The sequence below is a fragment of the Gopherus evgoodei genome, chromosome 7 (assembly GCF_007399415.2).
Source record: "Gopherus evgoodei ecotype Sinaloan lineage chromosome 7, rGopEvg1_v1.p, whole genome shotgun sequence".
Lineage (NCBI taxonomy): Eukaryota > Metazoa > Chordata > Testudines > Testudinidae > Gopherus > Gopherus evgoodei.
In genome coordinates this window covers 9,430,029-9,448,464 of record NC_044328.1, presented here as the reverse complement: position 1 = coordinate 9,448,464, position 18,436 = coordinate 9,430,029, and the positions used below count along the sequence as shown (strand labels likewise).

At 40.1% G+C, this 18,436-nt stretch overlaps 1 protein-coding gene across 2 annotated transcripts; it reads left to right on the top strand.

Moving 5' to 3' along the window:
- The first annotated feature begins 31 nt into the window (after positions 1-31).
- On the top strand, positions 32-17,241 carry SMNDC1 (survival motor neuron domain containing 1). Of its 2 annotated transcripts, none has more exons than XM_030571173.1 (6): positions 32-133; positions 2,136-2,255; positions 8,532-8,674; positions 10,658-10,819; positions 13,550-13,703; positions 15,480-17,241. In XM_030571173.1, the coding sequence occupies exons 2-6, from the start codon at positions 2,136-2,138 to the stop codon at positions 15,615-15,617; spliced, it is 717 nt and encodes a 238-aa protein (XP_030427033.1). In that variant the 5' UTR covers positions 32-133; the 3' UTR covers positions 15,618-17,241. The 2 variants fall into 2 exon arrangements, with proteins under 2 accessions (XP_030427033.1, XP_030427034.1); XM_030571174.1 differs by lacking the exon at positions 32-133 and adding an exon at positions 5,891-5,969 and having other exon boundaries at positions 2,178-2,255.
- Positions 17,242-18,436: the final 1,195 nt, after the last annotated feature.

Sequence of the window (18,436 nt, the reverse complement as noted above, 5' to 3'; positions counted from 1 at the left end):
CCCCACCTTCCACCGGAAGTCTCGCGATTGTTGGTGCCCGCGGCTCCTGGCTCCGTGCGTCGCGGGGAGGAGGAAGCGGCCCAGGCCTGACGGGACCGAGCGCGGCGCGGACCCCCCCCTTCCCGCCGCCAAGGTGAGAGGAAGCGGCTATTAACCCTTCCCGCGCAGCCGGGAGGAGGCCGAGCCCGGACCCGGCACCGCCCCGCCTCCCACCGGAGGCTGCTCCGAGGCTCCCCGGCCCTGCCCGATCCCTTCTCCTCCCGCCCCTCTGGTTTCAGCCCCCGCCTGGCAGGCTGGGTCGTGGGACCCCTCCCCTCCCGGCCCGGGATTCCTCTGGCCGAGGCCCACCACATTCTCCTCCCTCAGCCCCGCCTCACTCACCTCCACAGGCCCTGGCCGCCCCCCCGGGCCTCAGACCCACCCCGCCGGCTCTTGCCCACCTCCAGAGGCCCTGGCCCCTCCCCCGTCGGCTCCCTTCACCTTCCATAGGCAAGTTTCGGAGTAGCAGCCCTCTTAGCCTGTGTCTGCAGAAGTAGCAGGAGTCCTTGTGGCCCTTGGAGACAAACAAATGTATTTGAACGGAAGCTTTTGTGGGCTACAGCCCACTTCATCGGACGCATAGAGTGGAACATATAGTAAGAAATATATATACATACAGCGAGCATGGAAAGGTGGAAGTAGCCATACCAACTGTAAGAGGCTAATTAAGAGGCTCTCTGGTCACTCAGTAACAGACTTAAAGGTGACAGTTTTGCAACAGAAAAGCTTCAGAAACAGACTCCAACAAGAAACTGCTGAGCTTGAATTAATATACAAACTAGATACCTTTACCTTGGGTTTGAATGGAGACTGGGAGTGGCTGGGTTATTACACACATTGAATCTATTTCCTCATGTTAAGTATCTTCACACCTTGTCAACTGTATAAAATGGGCCATCTTGATTATCACTACAAAAGTTTTTTTTTCTGCTGCTGATAGTACCTTATCTTAATTAATTAGCCTCTTACAGTTGGTATGGCTACTTCCACCTTTTCATGTTCTCTGTATGTATATATTTCTTACTATATGTTCCATTCTATACATCCGATGAAGTGAGCTGTAGCCCACGAAAGCTTATGCTTAAATAAATTCCTTAGTCTCTAAGGTGCTACAAGTACTCCTGTTCTTCTTCCATAGATTTTAAGCCAACCATTTTGTGCCCCACCAGCCCTCCCTCCCTTATCTTTCTCCCCTTTCTTCAGAGTCTAGCGTTGACCTTTCCCCCTCCACCTCCCTTCCACTGCCTGTGCTCAGAGTTCCCATTTACCTCTTCTTCCCTCAGCTCCTAGCCCCAATCCCTGGGTTGGGAAGGAGGTGCATGCTACAAACTATCATGCAGGAATATTACTTGTGAAAGTAGAGGAAGGCACATTCCATTAAAATTGCACTGATCTGAATTTATGAATTAGTATGTCAGCTTTCCATTTTCTTTGTATTCTGTCACCTGTCAGTTCAAGCACACAACAAATAGACTGTCCCTGGCCCAAAGAGTCTTCACCAATCCATCTGTGACAAAAGGCTAGTTTTGTCTCCATCATGTGATGCTCTATGCAGAAGACATTAGAAGGAAAGGCTGAAATTACATTAACTGTAAAAGAAGTGTGTGTTTTATTGTATAAAGTGGCTTAAAACAAGATGATAGAACATTGACGTGGATTTCATTGACTCATGTAGGAGTTGTGTATACACATCTAAAGAGACTGACTGACAGAATGTGAAGATGATGCTGTTTATAAGTGGAAAGGCAAAATTATAATGCCTGGGACCTCAGAATATTTTGAAGATATGAATCATTATGTGCTATATGTTAAAGATAGTGTTACTCATTTGTATAGTGTCCACTATTGTATACACACAACTTGTAAATTACTTATTTCAAGGATTTTGTTGTTGGTTTTCCTCAGAATTCGTATGACATTGGGTGAGTGGTTATCCACTGAAATAGCGTAATACTAAAAATTGTGTGTTAGGTGTCCATCTATGATAGCTGTAACATCTTCTTAACCAGTTACAAGTTCTGTTTTATTTTCACTACAAAAGAGTTTATCAAAGCAGTTTTGCTCCTTTCTGTTCTAAGGTTTACTTCTTTTTACAGATGTCAGAAGATCTTGCAAAACAGCTAGCTAGCTATAAAGCTCAGCTCCAGCAAGTTGAGGCTGCTCTTTCTGGGAATGGAGAAAATGAAGACTTACTAAAATTAAAAAAAGACTTACAGGTGAGGATTGAGGGAATTAGAAACTGAAATCTTTCTGTCATAAGTAATGTCAGCAAAAATGCCATCACTTTCTCTCAAGCAGAGACATAGCTTGTTGCTGGGTATTTGCACTTCAACAAAAATAATAAATACTTGTCGGGTCTTACAAAATGTAAGTTAAAGGTTTGTTTTAAGATCTCAGATTGCGAAGGGACAGTGGTATAGCTGGCAGTCCCAACATTTGGCCTGTCTTTTTAAGATTATTAATATTCATGTTGTTTTATGTGCTTTTAAAAAAAGTCACTGCTATTTGATTTTGTTTTTTAAAAAAATGTTAGTACCTCACCATAAAGAAGAAAAAAGCGTTCTTATTTGTGAGATGTGCAAGGCATTGGCTGAAACACTTAAATAATAATGCCTCCCTTTAAAAAAGAGAAGGTGAAAAAAAATTCATGTCTTAGCTTAAGTTGATAGTGGCACACTGTTGCATTGCACATGCAGGCTGAAAGAAGAACAAAATTTGCGGAAAGAACCCTTTTAGCTTCCAAAGGATTGGAGAGAGAACTATGAAAAAATATGCAAATAGTGTTTTTTTTACTGTACACATTTTTGTACCTTTTATAAACTTTGTGCAAAGCCCACCTTTCCCAATCTTTATCAGTGGCCTTTTTGCGGTGTTAGAATAATACACCAGTAAATTGTAGGCATCAAATTTTATCACCTTGTAATTGAATCTAATCTCCACTCAAGTCTGCATTTTTTAAATAAAGCCATTTAAACTATGTAGCTATTTCCATTTGTCACAGCATTTGGACTATCCTGAGCATTGAATCTCTCCACATACATTTGTGTTGAATAAATCAAATCAGCATCAAATTAGTCACTATGCACACTTTCAATCACATCTGTAAATCAAGTATCAGAGGGGTAGCCGTGTTAGTCTGTGTCCACAAAAACAACGAGGAGTCCGGTGGCACCTTAAAGACTAACAGATTTATTTGGACATAAGCTTTCATGGGTAAAAAACCCACTTTTTCAGATCCTTATGCCCAAATAAATCTGTTAGTCTTTAAGGTACCACCAGACTCCTCATTGTTTTCACATCTATAAGGATAGCTGAAATATCTTTACAGCTAAGTCTGAAATCCTGGCACACCTTAGCCTCTCACTGACTTTTTAATAGAAGTTCTGGGTATGTAAGGAATGCCAGATTTGTTATGAAATGTCAAATGTGCCACCATCTGGAATATGTTTAGACTTAAGCTCAAAGTTATTTTTTGTTGATAGATAAAAGCTACTTAAAGTCTTCATTAGACCCATTTTGGGCAATGGCATGAACACCTTCAACTTGATTACAAAGGCCTTTTTTATCACTTCAGGCAACAAAATTGGCACATAAATATGCCTGTATTTAATGTTTTCTTAAACGTTAGTATATGGGTGCAAAATACTACTTTGTTATTGCTAGAGAGAGAAAGCACTATAGCAGCAAAGTTATTATTCACAAAACTTAAGTAGATAAAACTACCCACTGCAGCATTCAGTAGCTGCTGCTGCTTGAAAAAATGGTAACAATAAAAATACAACTCAAAAACAAGCTAAATCAATGTCTCCTATCAATAAGCTTTAGATTTCCTTTTAAATGTAAAGGTCTTGAGTCCACAGGAAATTTAGAGTATAATGAGAATGTACTTTATTCCACATTCTTAAAAGCATGTGTATATTTTTAAAATCCAGAGCAAAACTCATATTTCTAATACCAATATCAGGTCTGCTTTGATGTGTGGAAATCATTGATGTGAACAGACAACTTGGAAAACATTTTTAAATAAAAGCTCTGCACAGAATAGGGAAGATGTTTGAATTCCCATCTCCAAAAGGTTTGCTACCCATACATTCCATCTTAAAAATGGAAAATAAATCTAACTTCATATTTTTAGTGTCTCAATTAAATTGTTGTTTCCTGTTTATTCTAAAGATTATCAGTTATGTATCTGAAACAATCCTTTATCTCAGTATTGCATCTGTCATTACCATACACAGCATGCTCAGCTTTGACCAAGATATATTCATGTAAATAATGGGCTCCCCATCTTTTACTTTACTGAGGGACTTCTAGCAAGGTACCTATGTAACCAAGGATCAAATCTAACTTGCATGAGCTAGAGTGGCTTGCAACCTGCCTCCTCTTTAATATGATGTTACAAGCTGTGGAAACAATGCACTCCAAAATACAGAGCTCCATCTTGACTTGTGGGAAAGGCCATTCTCATAAGGATGGATCTTTGCGTGCTGGGACCTGTAGTCTCCACCATGTAACAGGAAGGTGGCAGCAAGTCACATTGTTGCATCACCATGTAACAGGAAGGTGGCAGCAAGTCACATTGTACAGCTTATTTGGCTGCATGTGGCTACCCTAATTAGAAGTTTTGCTTTAGTAGGCAGTAACAGCACATTCTAACTCTTCCCCACAAATCTTGCTTTAAAAATGAGCCATTCAGCCTTTCTATAGTGTTATTTTACTGTAATTCATGAGCTAGTCTATCTAGAGTCCAGAGACCCCATCCCCATAAATGCGGTCTGACGTCTGAATACATGACAGTTGCAGCTTCTCTTCCTGCTTTGGTAGTGGGTACCACATTATTTTCTGCTTAAATAAACTTCTTGTTTTCAACTTCCTTCAATGCCTGTTCTTAGTTTCAGTTGGTGCCCTCATGTTTTTTCAACTTGCTACTTTCTTTAAGAATTTTATGGGATAGAATTCTTTTTTCCTCCCATTCCCTTATTTCTACAAATCTAGTTTCTCTAGCCCAAGGGTAGGCAACCTATGGCACGGGTGCCGAAGGCGGCACACGAGCTGATTTTCAGTGGCACTCACGCTGCCCAGGTCCTGGCCACTGGTCTGGTGGGCTCTGCATTTTAATTTAATTTTAAATGAAGCTTCTTAAACATTTTTAAAACCTTATTTACTTTACATACAATAATAGTTTAGTTATATATTATAGACTTATAGAAAGAAACCTTCTAAAAATGTTAAAATGTATTACTGTCATGCAAAACCTTAAATTAGAGTGAATAAATGAAGACTCGGCACAACCACTTCCGAAAGGTCGCCGACCCCTGCTCTAGCCCTTGAAACTCTGCATAAACCCTAATGGCGCTTTTCTGCACCTTCCAGTTCCTCAGCTGTTACTGTAATGTGGTGCCCCCCACTGTGTGCAATACTCCGGTTGTGTTCTCACTAACACTATAGTACGCTATATGTTAGAACAACAAAACAGATGTATTGGAACTCTAACCAATTCAACACATGCTGTATATGGTTCAAGTTTCTATCCACTATCTGTGTCCAGTATTAAGATACGTAGGCAAAATAAGATTTTACCACAAGTTTGTTTATAGTCTACCCTTTACACGACTGGTAAAGTCAAGGAATTGTTGATGAGTAATCTGTGTGCATATTCACTCTAGTTCTACAATAAGCTATCTTAATAGATAAAAGACTTATGAAGGAGGCAGGAGTAAGTCAACTGTCTCAAATTACAGTGGTTTCTGTATATCTGAAACGCTTACCTTCAGGTAATCAGTGCACAGCTGTACTCTATTTGACCTGCTGATACACATATCACAAGCCATGATGCTTCCTGGATTTGCAGATTACTGCTACTACCACCCGCTCTGTGAGTGAAGGAGCAGTGTTAGAGCTCAGACCTGGGGAAGGAAAAGTAATTAATGGTATGTACTCCAAGGAGCTCCCTCAAATGAAATATTCTAAATATCAAAATCAGTGTTGGCCTATATGCAATATTCTGCAAAATAAAGATTATAGTAAAGGTAGACTGTGGCCATATTCTCTGTTCCAGTCCCTGCCACAAAATCACCAGAGGGTCTTCTAAAGCAAAACCAAACCTCCTTGTTAGGGAGGTCTGATTGGTCAGATATTGACAAAAAAAAGACAATCCAGTTGTCAGGCCCTTTGTGCCGGTGTGCGAGCTACTCAGACAATGTATAAGAAACTAAACACTTTATGGGGTTGGTCTCTGGGAATAGAATCCTCAAACTTCTGGAGAAATGAAGAGCAGCCTCCTCTCTGCCTTGAGCTTTCCTTCTCTTTATAGGCCCTTATTGATGAGGTTTAGTGAATCAGGCTTCAGCTGTTCTCTCTCATCTCTGCTGAGCTGAGAGAGGAACCCTGCTGGGTCCTGCAGCCTTCCTGTCCCACTCTCCAGATAGTTGTTGATTCCATTTATTAAGAAAAGTGGCATGGGGGAGTCTATCAAGACTATAGAGAATTCCTTTTGGGGCCTTTCAAATCTTCTTTAGAGTGTACCACTTACCAAAAGTACTTCTCATCTTGGATCTTGACTAAGGAAAACATTGGAGTCAGGAACATTGAATCTTCATGTTTTGTATTGTTTCATGGGCTAACGTGGAAATCCATTTTGAAAAAGACTGTTCCTCATCACAAGTACAGTTTCTTTATTTAAATCACCCCACAGCCAGTAGTTGCAAAGAATGCTTGTGCCTGTGCTGGGCCAACATGTGCCGTTTCTGCTCTGGCAAAACTGATTAAAATTGCTTCCAAATCATCCTGCTGCTGGCCTTGCCTCTGGGTAGTATTATTTGTGGGAGCAGCAGCATAGACATAATGTGTTGTGGGGCGAATCTGTGGAGAGGACAGAGTTATTTGGAGGTAGTGCAAGGGGGAACGCAGGATGTCTTCAATCTCTTTAATTGAAATATTTGCCCTTATTTTGTGACTTGCATCAGATAAAAATATTGGGATATTGTAAGGCCTAACACCATTTCTTGTTTATAAATTGTGGCGTTGCCTTTCCTCGTGTAGGAAAGTGCTTGTGTTTTGCTTTTATCTGGTAGTTGTTGAACTATGTATTTTTTCAGTAGCCGTGATCAAGAGTCTTCCACGGTGGCAAATAAGAGTATAGCACTGATTCAGTTGGCATTTGCTACATTGCAATAAAAGGAGTAGACACTAAATATCTTTCTCATTAAGGTGAAAATAGGCATTCAAATTTCTTACCCTCTAAATCATCTAAGTATTTTCTTCCCCAGGTTTATGAAGTTTATAGAAAACCTAGAAATTTGCCTACCTACTTTGGCTTCTGAGTCGTCAAAGATGGTGGCTACCTAATTGGGGAAATTAGTTTGTTTTAAAATAGGTAACACTGAGACTGAACTAAACACTTACCCATAGAAGTGGTCCCTCCAGGTCCAATCACAGTGGCAGGGCAGGGGGTGGAAACTTGCATTGCTGTGTACTGTGCTGTATCTGCTCTGTGAATATGTAAGACTTCAATCTGTAGTGTCTAAAGGCACTAAAAGTCAATTTAATAGAAAAAATATATATTTTCCTCTGCCATTTTTCTTGTTCAAGTCATTCTGTCAGGTTAACAAGGAGGTTCTGCCCCCACACTTTGAGGCCCTGATTCAGGAAAGCATTTAAGTACATAATTAAGTCCATCTTTATTCAGGAAGGCAATTAAACATGTTCCTAAATGCCTTCCTGAAATGGGATACTTTCCTAAACTGTGATCGTAAAAAGGAGACACTCCTCTGTCCATAATATCTCTGTGAATACTTCAGCTCAGCCAATCCCCACTTTTTCAAAGGAACTGAATAAATGGCACCTCTCATTCAGAGGTGCTTATCATTAGTACGCTTATTTTTATATGCAAGTATTCTAAAACTAAGCAATGTGTAATTTCTGGGCTAACCATTTTTAAAATAATGAAAAATAAACTGCAGTTGAGGTGGAAAAGCAAAACATTCACAATTATCTATCTTAAAGTTTATTTGAATCAATTTAGCCCGTGCCTTCCCTGTGAGCAGTGAATGTAACACTGGCTGCTCACTCCTCATTGCTGCAATGTGCTCTTCAGTCAAAAACTGAGGATCATGTGCAGCACACATGTGCAAAGAGAGTCACATCAAGGAGTGTTTCCACATGAATAGCTGGCTATGTCTCTGAGCCTATGCAAAAGCAGTTCAGCTAGAAATAACTGCTGAAAAAAGGAAACATTGAGGCATTTTGAAAGTTGACCAAGGGTGGAGAGGTGGCCTCATTTCAATACAGCATACAGTCATACATTGCTTTCTTCTACATACGTGATGTCTAAGACTAATACACTGTAATTAGTGGTAAATAGTCCGCAGTCTACTTTACATCAGATATATGTTTAATACAATCATTACTAGAAAAAGATCTGTCAACTTGGTGAAAAAATAAAGCACAGTAATGGGGTTTGAAAGTGTATTTTTTGCCTCTTCCTTTTCCAGGAAGTTATAGAATTAACCAAAGATCTCCTTTCAACACAACCTTCGGAAGCCCTTGCAAGTTCTGATAGTTCTGCTTCTGCCCTACCCAGTCACTCCTGGAAGGTTGGGGATAAATGTATGGCAATATGGAGTGAAGATGGACAGTAAGTGTAGAAAACAAACTTCTCTAGCAGTTACATGAAATAATACAGTACAATGGTAAGAGATTTTCATTCAGCTTGAACTGCCCCATTTGAGTAATTCTAAAAAAGAATAGCTAAGAGAAATTATGTAACCATTGTATTTCCTTTTATTGAAGTTCAATATTATAGACAAAGTGAATTTGATATTCGGTGATTCTGAAAACACCTTTTCTTGTCACCACCCTTAAAAGAAATATAACATATACAACTTTAAAAAAACCCTACACTTTCATAAACTAATTATAATCATTTAGTGTCGTGCCTGTACCAGTGTATGTAATTGCCATTCTGTTTATATATTTTACATTTACTCACTGTCATGAAAAATGATTGAGAGATTTAAGTTTGTGCATTTAACTTGGAACACCATCATTTGACTGTAGTTCTATTGCGATTGCAATATTGCTGTGTCTTTAGTGGCTTGATACTTGGCTCTACCATGCTCTGGAGATGCTGTACCAAAATAGTTGGTTTTGGCTCCCTTGGCTAATGTTATTGAGAGTTTCTAAGGTTGCTTCAATTTAGTCTGATCTTGTAGTCTTTGAAATACAAGACCTATATTTTCAAATGATAGTTTATCCTTTATTTTGTAACATAGACGCATTTCTGAATTTTTTTCTAATCAAACTGTTCAGATTGAGTAAACATCCCATTTCCTTCTCTTAGAAAAGAGTTAAATCCTTTGTACAATGGAGCAGCTAATGTAATGAAAACCAAATACAGGCATTGATGCAGAATTATTGATACTTTCATGTAGAAAACAAACTGTTCAAAAATAAAAACACTTCTGTTGCTAGGCATTGGTGGCTGAAATATTTTCTCACCTAAGATCATAAATGTTACATTTTTTAAATTCTTGGGTCACTACTGCGTCCCAAGGTCTGCCTAAACAGTGATCAGAATGAAAAGTTTGTTGAATCTGAAAGCATTTGTACTGGTCCACTTAGATGTTTCTAGTTCTATCAGGTCAAGTGGTATTGGACCTTACTCACTTTGATTACTATCTTGTTTCTTTCCACTAAAGCTGCAACATGATTTAAGGAGCCAGCGTCTCAAGAAGTGCTCGCTAGAGATTAATGCTTCCTACCACACAAAAGATGGGGCTCCCCTCAATTTTCATACAGTGTAAACATAGTTTTTAACTCAATTCAAGTGTCTCTCAAGATGGTGGCTATATCAAACAAGTAGGCAGGTGTTAATTGGAATTCTATCTGTAAGTATAGCCTCTACCCTCTGTAGCAGAGCTGGGTGGGAGATTGAGACTTCAAATTTTTCCTCATCCCGAATTGAACAAAAAGTCAGTCTCAAAACCTTTGTAAACAGATGATCCGAAAATAATTAGTATGGCATTTAAAAAATTTTTTAGTATAAATTAACTAGAGGTTCAAAATAAAAAGTTGTTTTGAACTAGAAAATGACAAAACAGGACGATTAAACGATTTGGAAACTTTTTCTTTTTTTAAATTTGAATCAGAAGATTTGTGAAACTCAAAACCCGTCCTTCCTGGAACAGTTTTTAGTTTCAACAAACAGCATTTTCTGATGGAAAAAGCATTCAGTCAGAAAATTCCTGATTAGCTGTAATCTGTGTTATCCAGAATACCATGTTTTACAATCTGATATTACATGACCTATCAACTAGGGAAAAAAAGCGAGATTCTTAACTTTGTAATTGCACAAGGCATTTGTTTCTAGCCTGAATAGCTGTTAGGCCTTAAAAGTGTCACTGGTTTCTAGATCAGCTGGTGAGTTAGCTCTTGTGCAGGACTGATGTACTTAGGTCCTTAAGAACATTAACTTCTCAGCTTGATTGTATTTTGTCCAAAAATGAAGCAGATTGGTAGTAAGTACTTCACTTCATGTTAGTAGCTGAATAACAGTGTAGGTGTTGTAGGGCTGAGTATTAAACCATACTCACATGCTTACAGCCATGATATCTTACAGGTGTTACGAAGCTGAGATTGAAGAGATAGATGAGGAGAATGGTACTGCTGCAATCACATTTGCTGGATATGGCAATGCTGAAGTCACACCTCTGCTCAACCTCAAACCTGTGGAAGAGGGAAGAAAGGCAAAAGAGGACAGTGGCAACAAACCCATGTCCAAGTAAGTGACTTGTATAACCTAGATGTGTATTTTAACAAAGAACTTAGGCCAACCAAGCATGTTACGTTTGTGTGGTGGGTAGATGATGGATGGATGGAATTTGCTTAAGGAAACATACTCTGATAAAAGAACCTGTTAGCATCTCACTATTAGACCAATTCTGCTGTCATATTTATCAAGGATATTAATGTGAGAGACAAAAGTAGACTTATTTCATTGCCAGCAAAGAGGCCAGTTCTAAACAATGTAGGTTCCAAATCATGATTAGGTAAAGAGAAATGCAATATGGAGATGATGCTTACAATTTGTGTTTCAGGAGAAAATAGAGACTTGTGTGTGTGGTGAAATAGTGAGTATATATTATAAATTACTGATTAAAGAAGTGGTAGATGCCTGTAATCTAGCAGAAGCTTTTCATAGCTCCTGCTTGAAATTGTAAATGTTGCATAGACAAGTTTTCATTTGGAGGAATGAAAAAATAGCTTCAACAAGTGAAGCTTCTTTGATTCTTTGTGGGAGTACCCAAAGTTGTGAGGCACCTCATTACTCACTGCCCTTAGCATGAGGAAGCCTGGTCTGTGCCTGCCATAGGTCAGATCCCTGACTTCACTGTCCATGGGCAGCACAAAACACTACCCTCTTGCCTCGGCAGGTCCTGCGCTCTTGCTTCAGGTTAGTGCTAGGCATATTCCTGCCCCCGAACATCTCCCTGTTCTAGTGGATGCTGACAGTATTCACAGATTTGCTACTGCCAAAGAAGCAGCACACCCCAATTTACTACACCTCAGATTATTCTGTTTAACACACACCACTTACTTGTTTTGATTATAAATATATCTAACAGTTTATTTAACAAAGTAGCAAGTATTGGAAACAAATGGTTACATGTACCATACAAGCATTCTAGACCCTAGGCTTAACTAGATACTTTCCTGTCTTATAGATCAGTGCTCACCCAAAGTCCTTCCAGCACTTTACAGCAGGCTTGGCTCTGACCCTTTGTTCATAAGCGGCTAACTTGCTTTCTCAGTGAAGGATCCAGGCTGTACCTCTGCACCCCCAGTTATACCCCAGGAATCCATTGTCTTTACTCATAAACAGGATTCACACCTGCTGTTTATTCCTTCCTGTAAATTTCCTCTCTCCAAGATTTTGCAGGCTCTTGATAAACTTGGCTCAATGTTGAAACAGGCATCCATTGTGAGACGTACAATGCCTTATACTCATATGGCCAGACAGAGAGGTCTGTTACCTCCTGCTGAAAGGAACCTGTCCAGGGCACGGCACCTTCTGATTACCCTGCTTTAAGAACATAATTCTCAGCACAGACAACACAACACTTCAAATATTATATAACACGTGTTTCACAGTGTTTATGATGGCCAGTGGGCTACTGGCTCTTGGTAGAGACTTTGCATGCCACCTTATAGTGAATTATTGTGCATGTATCTGACCCAGGAGATCCCTGTAAAACTCTAGGCACTCTCTGTGCCCTCTGCCAGCTAGCACCAAGAGGTTCCTGATTCACAGCTTCCTGATAAGAAACCAAAATGTAGAGGGGTTACATCTTGGGAACCAGTCTATTTGGAGACCCAAGTACTGGAGCAGCTCTTGCGTCCTTCCTCCAGCCTACGGTAGGTTGTAGGAGAAACTCCTAGGATGTACTGACTCTGCATTACCAAACTGGGGACACTAATATGATCCTTGAGGGCGGGAGTGGCGGGTGTGTGTGCGTTTAATCCCTACCCTTTTGGAAGAAGCCTGGCATGTGGTTCCTGTCCCATACAGATCCCCTGTGAGCCACAATAGTATGAAGGACTTGTGTCTCTGTCCTAGCTCCCCAGCACTCATGTCCCTTCCCTTGGTTCCTGGCATTATGGCTTTGTTAGAGCCACACTGCCCGCCTCTCCTCAGTCTACTGTTCTTGCAACACCTCTTCCATGCCAAAAGGGGTTCCACAGCATTAAAGAGAGCTGCTGCAGAAAAAGCAATACAAATTTTGGTTTTATCAAGTTATTTGCAGATTCCCCTTTCCCTGTGCCTAATCCCCACCACAGTTGCTGATTTTACCTGATCAGTGCAGGAGTACTGGATCAAGGGCATTCTTCTCAGGGAGATCACCATGGTGAGATTTGGCCCATGTTGGAAAAGAGCCATGTACATTCAGAAATGTTATTTGATTATATTGAAAGGGCCATTTGAGAATTTGTGAAACTAAGAATTTGTCATCTATGCCAGCTCTGAGGATTGCCCTATCTGAAATGACCTGCTTGGGGCATTTTTATTGCTCCTGATTCTATATGATAAATATTACAGGAGTGTAATGCTGTAATGATACTCTCAATTGATAGACTGCCTTGCAGAAGAAATGACTTAATGTTCTTTCTAATCAGAGAATGAGTCTGTTCTGTGCAGGCAGCAGATGAAACTAGGCTTAAGATGATCCTATGACACCATGGTACCCATGTATTCCACATAACTTACTTCACAGCTTTGCTCTTGCATCTGTGGAGTACAGCTTGTTTGGGGAGGTTTATCAGTATTCTTCATAAGCTTACATAGTCCTGACTTGGTTGGGTAATCGCTCGTTTGAGAGTCCTGTTTTACACCTCTAATAGCTTACAATAGTTACATTTAGTTTCTTACTTGGTACTTAGTGTACCTCAGAGCGCTTTATGAAGAGGAAATGGAGGCACAAACATAATCATGGGCTACCCTTCCTTCCTACAGAAAAGAGATGATTGCACAGCAACGAGAATATAAAAAGAAGAAAGCTTTGAAAAAAGCCCAGAGAATCAAAGAACTTGAACAGGAGCGAGAGGACCAGAAAGTCAAGTGGCAACAGTTCAACAACAGAGCCTATTCTAAAAACAAAAAAGGCCAGGTTTGTATATGCTACCAGTGTGTGAACCGTTAGCAGAGGAATAGTCCGACCTACTAGTTACAGGAAAAATACCATGCCCAGACCATGCTTTGGGGGCAAATGGCTCAGCTTCACAGTCTGAGGCAGCCCAGCCGCAAAACAGAGTAAGTGTAAATAGGTAGCTTGATGCTGTAGATAGGCTGAGTAATCATGCCTAAATATGAAAAGTAAGTCTTAGGCCTTTGCTTGTGTAGGTCGGGAAACTTGGTCACTTTTATGCAAGAATTGGGGTTGCAAACTTTTAGTTAATTTATACTAACAACAATTTAAAAGGCATTTGGAGGCGCAGCCAAACTGCTCCACGTCATGCCATATACGGGGGAAACTGTTGTGAGACCTTGATGCTGGCAAGTGTGTGATTGGCTCTCTTATACACCCAGTATACATAGCTTTTCGTGGCTGTTATAACTGTGCAGGAGATAAGGAAAAGCCTAGAACAAATACCAGTGATAGGTGGTAGCACTATTCCTCAAATCGTGCGTAATTTGGTTTTCGCTAATATACATTCATGCCACTGTTCAGAGAGCTCACTACCATTGACAAAGCTAATAGTAATGGTAGCCATTGTATAGAAATACAGTGATACACATTCTGTCAAAGTTATTCAGGGAAAAGAATTCTTGCCACAACCTAGATCTGTAAGAAGACCTATGCCAGGGTGTGTGCTGGGATTTATCTATATGTGAGGTACGCATGTCTGTAACTTTAGGAATTGGAAGTTGTTGCTAGTCATTATTATGAAAAAACAAGAAATGTAAAACAATACAATCCAAGCCATAATAAATCCTCCTGATTTGCCTTGGTTTAGCATGGTAAGGTGTTTTCCCTATTGAAACCAAGTTTGCACTTGCCCAGACTGGTGCATTGGGTCCACTGTTGGTGGTAGCATAGACTGTGAGGATTGGGGTCCACTGGAATGGAGAGCCTGAAAGTCTGGTGTGTGGCCAACTTGGCAGCCATTTCACACGTCTTGTAGAGTAGCCATATTTCAGAGGAGGTGGTGGGGAGGCAGAAGTGTTGCTGTATTGCTGCCCACTCTGGTTTCCTTCCACTCACCCAGGGGCAGTGTGGAACTGCTGGCGGAGTGCTAAAATGTCAGTCCTTTTGAGCACTTAGCACAAAACAGTCTTATGATAAGTAATGTGGCCTTTATTCCTGAACTTTGGCTATAAGTGCTCACAGAGAGGCATGATTAGAACATGGGACTGGGTGCCAGGAATTTCATTTCTAACATTGCCTCTGTCACTGACCCCTGTGCCCTTGGGTAAGTACATTATTGTGTCAGTTTGCCATCTATAACGGGTAGGCAACCTATGGCATGTGTGCCGAGGGCGGCATGCGAGCTGATTTTCAGTGGCACTCACACTGCCCGTGTCCTGGCCACTGGTACGGGGCGCTCTGCATTTTAATTTAATTTTAAATGAAGCTTCTTAAACATTTTAAAAACCTTATTTACTTTCCATACCACAATAGTTTAGTTATATATTATAGACTTATAGAAGGAGACCTTCTAAAAACATTAATGTGTATTATTGACACGCAAAACCTTAAATCAGAGTGAATAAATGAAGACTTGGCACACCTCTTCTGAAAGATTGCTGACCCCCAATCTATAAAACAGAGTGTTGAGGATTGTTTGTAGGATTAGAGACCTGACTAATCAATGCTCATGTATTCACAGTTAGCAAACTGTATTGAACTGACTAATCAGGAATGGTGTTTGTGTTTCCTTCTCAGGTAAAGAGGAGTATTTTTGCTTCCCCTGAGAGCGTGACTGGCAAAGTCGGGGTTGGAACATGTGGAATTGCAGATAAACCCATGACACAATATCAAGATACCTCTAAATATAATGTCAGGCATTTGATGCCTCAGTAAGAGGGGGGAAAGGCTAAACTTCATCTCTGCAGGGCTTTACACTTATCTTTTATCATTATATTTTTCTAAAAGTAAATTATTTGTTGGCATGTAGTGAATAGTTCATTTTGTCACCATCACTTGGCTTCAGCTGATGTGAGCCTTAAAGAAATCTACAGCTATTCAGTTGATTCCCTTCATCATTACTTAACTTTTTATATAGTCATCTTAAAGCAAAATTCTGCAGCCAGATGTTTTTGTCAGCTGTTTGCAGTTACGCTGAAATGCTGGTCTCCAGAATCTTCCATTCATACTTTTAGCCAGGGGTAGGATCAGAAAAATGACTGTGTAAAAATGGCACCTTTAAAAGCTTCTCATTCCCTCTGTATTCACAGTTCTATCTTCTTGCTTTAGTGACAAACTACACTAACACTACAGAGCCAGTACAGCTCTGGGAAAGTTAGCTGGATTCCATCCTAGCTTGTATATAAAATGGAATTGTTAATAAGTTACTCTCTTGCAATCTCACTGAAGACAGTCAGCCTGCACAGCTGTAACTGAGGGCAGAATGTGGCCCACACAATTAGTGTGATGATTCATGTGCTAGAAACAATACAACTTCACTTTGAGATTCCAGACTGAATTTGCAGGGCTGGAAATTAGGGGGAGGAATCTCCTTACATGTATACTGAGCACATTTAAACTGGAAGTCACTGAGACACAACCAGGGAACTCAAAGATGACATTTTTAGAGTCAGATTTCAGAGTCAAACTGCACTTTTAAAGTGCAGTTCAAGTGTTGGGAAAATTTAAACAACATGATCTGAAAAGTACGTTCTCAGTGCTTCTGCACCATGCACTGCTGGGTTCTATGGGCTGGTTGTGGGACTTGACAACTGTACAGTAAATCCCCAACTTGTTGAGCAGCCTGTGTGGGGGTTTTTTTTTCCCATCCATTTAAACAGAACTGAAGCACATTAGATGATAATGCCTGGATCCTATTTAGTTAGTTGGAAATGAGTAAAGGCTAGTCTGAAGTTTCTGCCTTGCTATAATCCTGGTGTGGCCCTAGTGTTCATTGTAATTTCAGCCCTACATTCAGTGAGCCCTTTCAGTTTTATTCAAGAAACCACCTGTAAAAGTTCTTGCCTTTGTACGTGATTGCTTCCCTCTGTTACTTGTCTCCCACTTACGGTACTGGTACCATCTCTGAATCCGTAAAGTGTTTAAAAAAAAAAAAGTTAATGTATAGTCCAGTATACAATGTAGATATTATTTTTGTAAAATCTAGGCCTGAATTAATGAACAGGAGTACTTTGGCTATTTCCTCCAGTAAATAATTCAAGTGTGTTTCTTGTTCATTAATCCTGACCATGTTTCCCTTGTATATTATGTTAATGTAGCTCATTTTGTAATTTGTTAATTAGATCAGGTCATGTCAGCAATTGATAATGCACTGACTGGTGGAAATGTCCATCAGTTACCTGAGTCACAACTCAAGCTAAACTCTGCAACTGATAGTGTAGAATCCATGCATAGAAAAAGATTCTTCCTATTAATGGGAGAAAGTGATTTTTATGAATACAAAGTGTGTTAATTTCAGTTTTGTATGTTTAACTTTTATTAAATAAAGTGTTAAAAGCTCTTGGGGATGTTTGGAAAAGTGAAAATGCACAATGCTTGGGCACTATCGAAGCACCCTGTAAGGACTTCTAACAGAATGCTGTCAGATACACATAAGGAAATGAATTAGTGAAGGGGAAAACAGACACTGAAAGTGCTTCAATTTCATTACGCTCTAAGCATGTTTTGCCTAGTTTAAGATATATCCTACCTGAGGCAGGGATATAAACTTTGCTGCCTGCAGAAGGACCTTAATCTAAAATGAAGTGTAAGCTGGTGCAGGGAGGAAAGCCCTACCCCCAAATGTAAAACAGCTGTTTTAAAAAGTGGTGTGTATGTCAGAGTATCCAGTACAGCCTGCACTTTTGACAAAGACCCATTCACCTGTCAGTCACTAGAAAGGGCATTGGTTCTGCTGGATAGTGAGATGGCTGAGTAATGCGGCATCTATCATTCCATGGAAAACTGTACTGGTCCAGGGTGCAATGGTTCCTGACAAAAGCAGCTGTTTTTCTCTGTGTGCGGAAGAACAGAGACTGGAACTCCTACTATAAAACTTGCAGGACCTGACCTTGAGGAGGGTGGCCTAAGCATAGACTGTCCTTAACAGCGCTGTGGTTGATGTGAATGAAAACACCTTTAAAAAAAAAGTGCTTAAAAAATGATGCATCAGACATGGGGGTATGTCATTAGCCAAACTTTAAATGGCAAATCCACTCTCCCTTTTACTATAGGAAAAGTCTCCACCATAAAAGCATTTTGTCACTAGCCATTTTCTCTAAAGCGAATGTTGGGCAGAGGGCTGCCAAAAATGAAACAGTGCAGGCTGATCCACCATTACTGTAGGAAACCCCTCTGCCTCAATTAAAGCTAGCTTGTCTCATGGGACCTTTTAAAAAAAAGGTAAAACTAATTGACATACTGGAAGTCCACGTGAGTTATGTGAAAGTGATATATTCTTGATCACTTGAACTGCATTTAGGTAATGTACCTTTTCCCTTCAGTGTGCTCTTAATGACTACTTTTCCCAAGCTCGACAGCCTTAATACACTTGGCTGTGCTATCAAGCTGTCAGTACTGTATTAGTACAGATAAGTGTCTTGTTAAAAAAACTACATGGGATCCTTCTGCAAGCAGAATGCTATAAATCACTGCTGGACTCTTATGATGGTTGCAAGCTGAAATAGGGGGGGAATTGAAATAACCAGAATAGAACT

Excerpts from the sequence above, each read along its gene's own strand:
- SMNDC1 (XM_030571173.1), top strand. The coding sequence starts at position 2,136 with ATGTCAGAAGATCTTGCAAAACAGCTAGCTAGCTATAAAGCTCAGCTC. Across the intron at positions 2,256-8,531 it reads AATTAAAAAAAGACTTACAG|GAAGTTATAGAATTAACCAA; the intron begins GTGAGGATTGAG and ends TTCCTTTTCCAG. Across the intron at positions 8,675-10,657 it reads ATATGGAGTGAAGATGGACA|GTGTTACGAAGCTGAGATTG; the intron begins GTAAGTGTAGAA and ends GATATCTTACAG.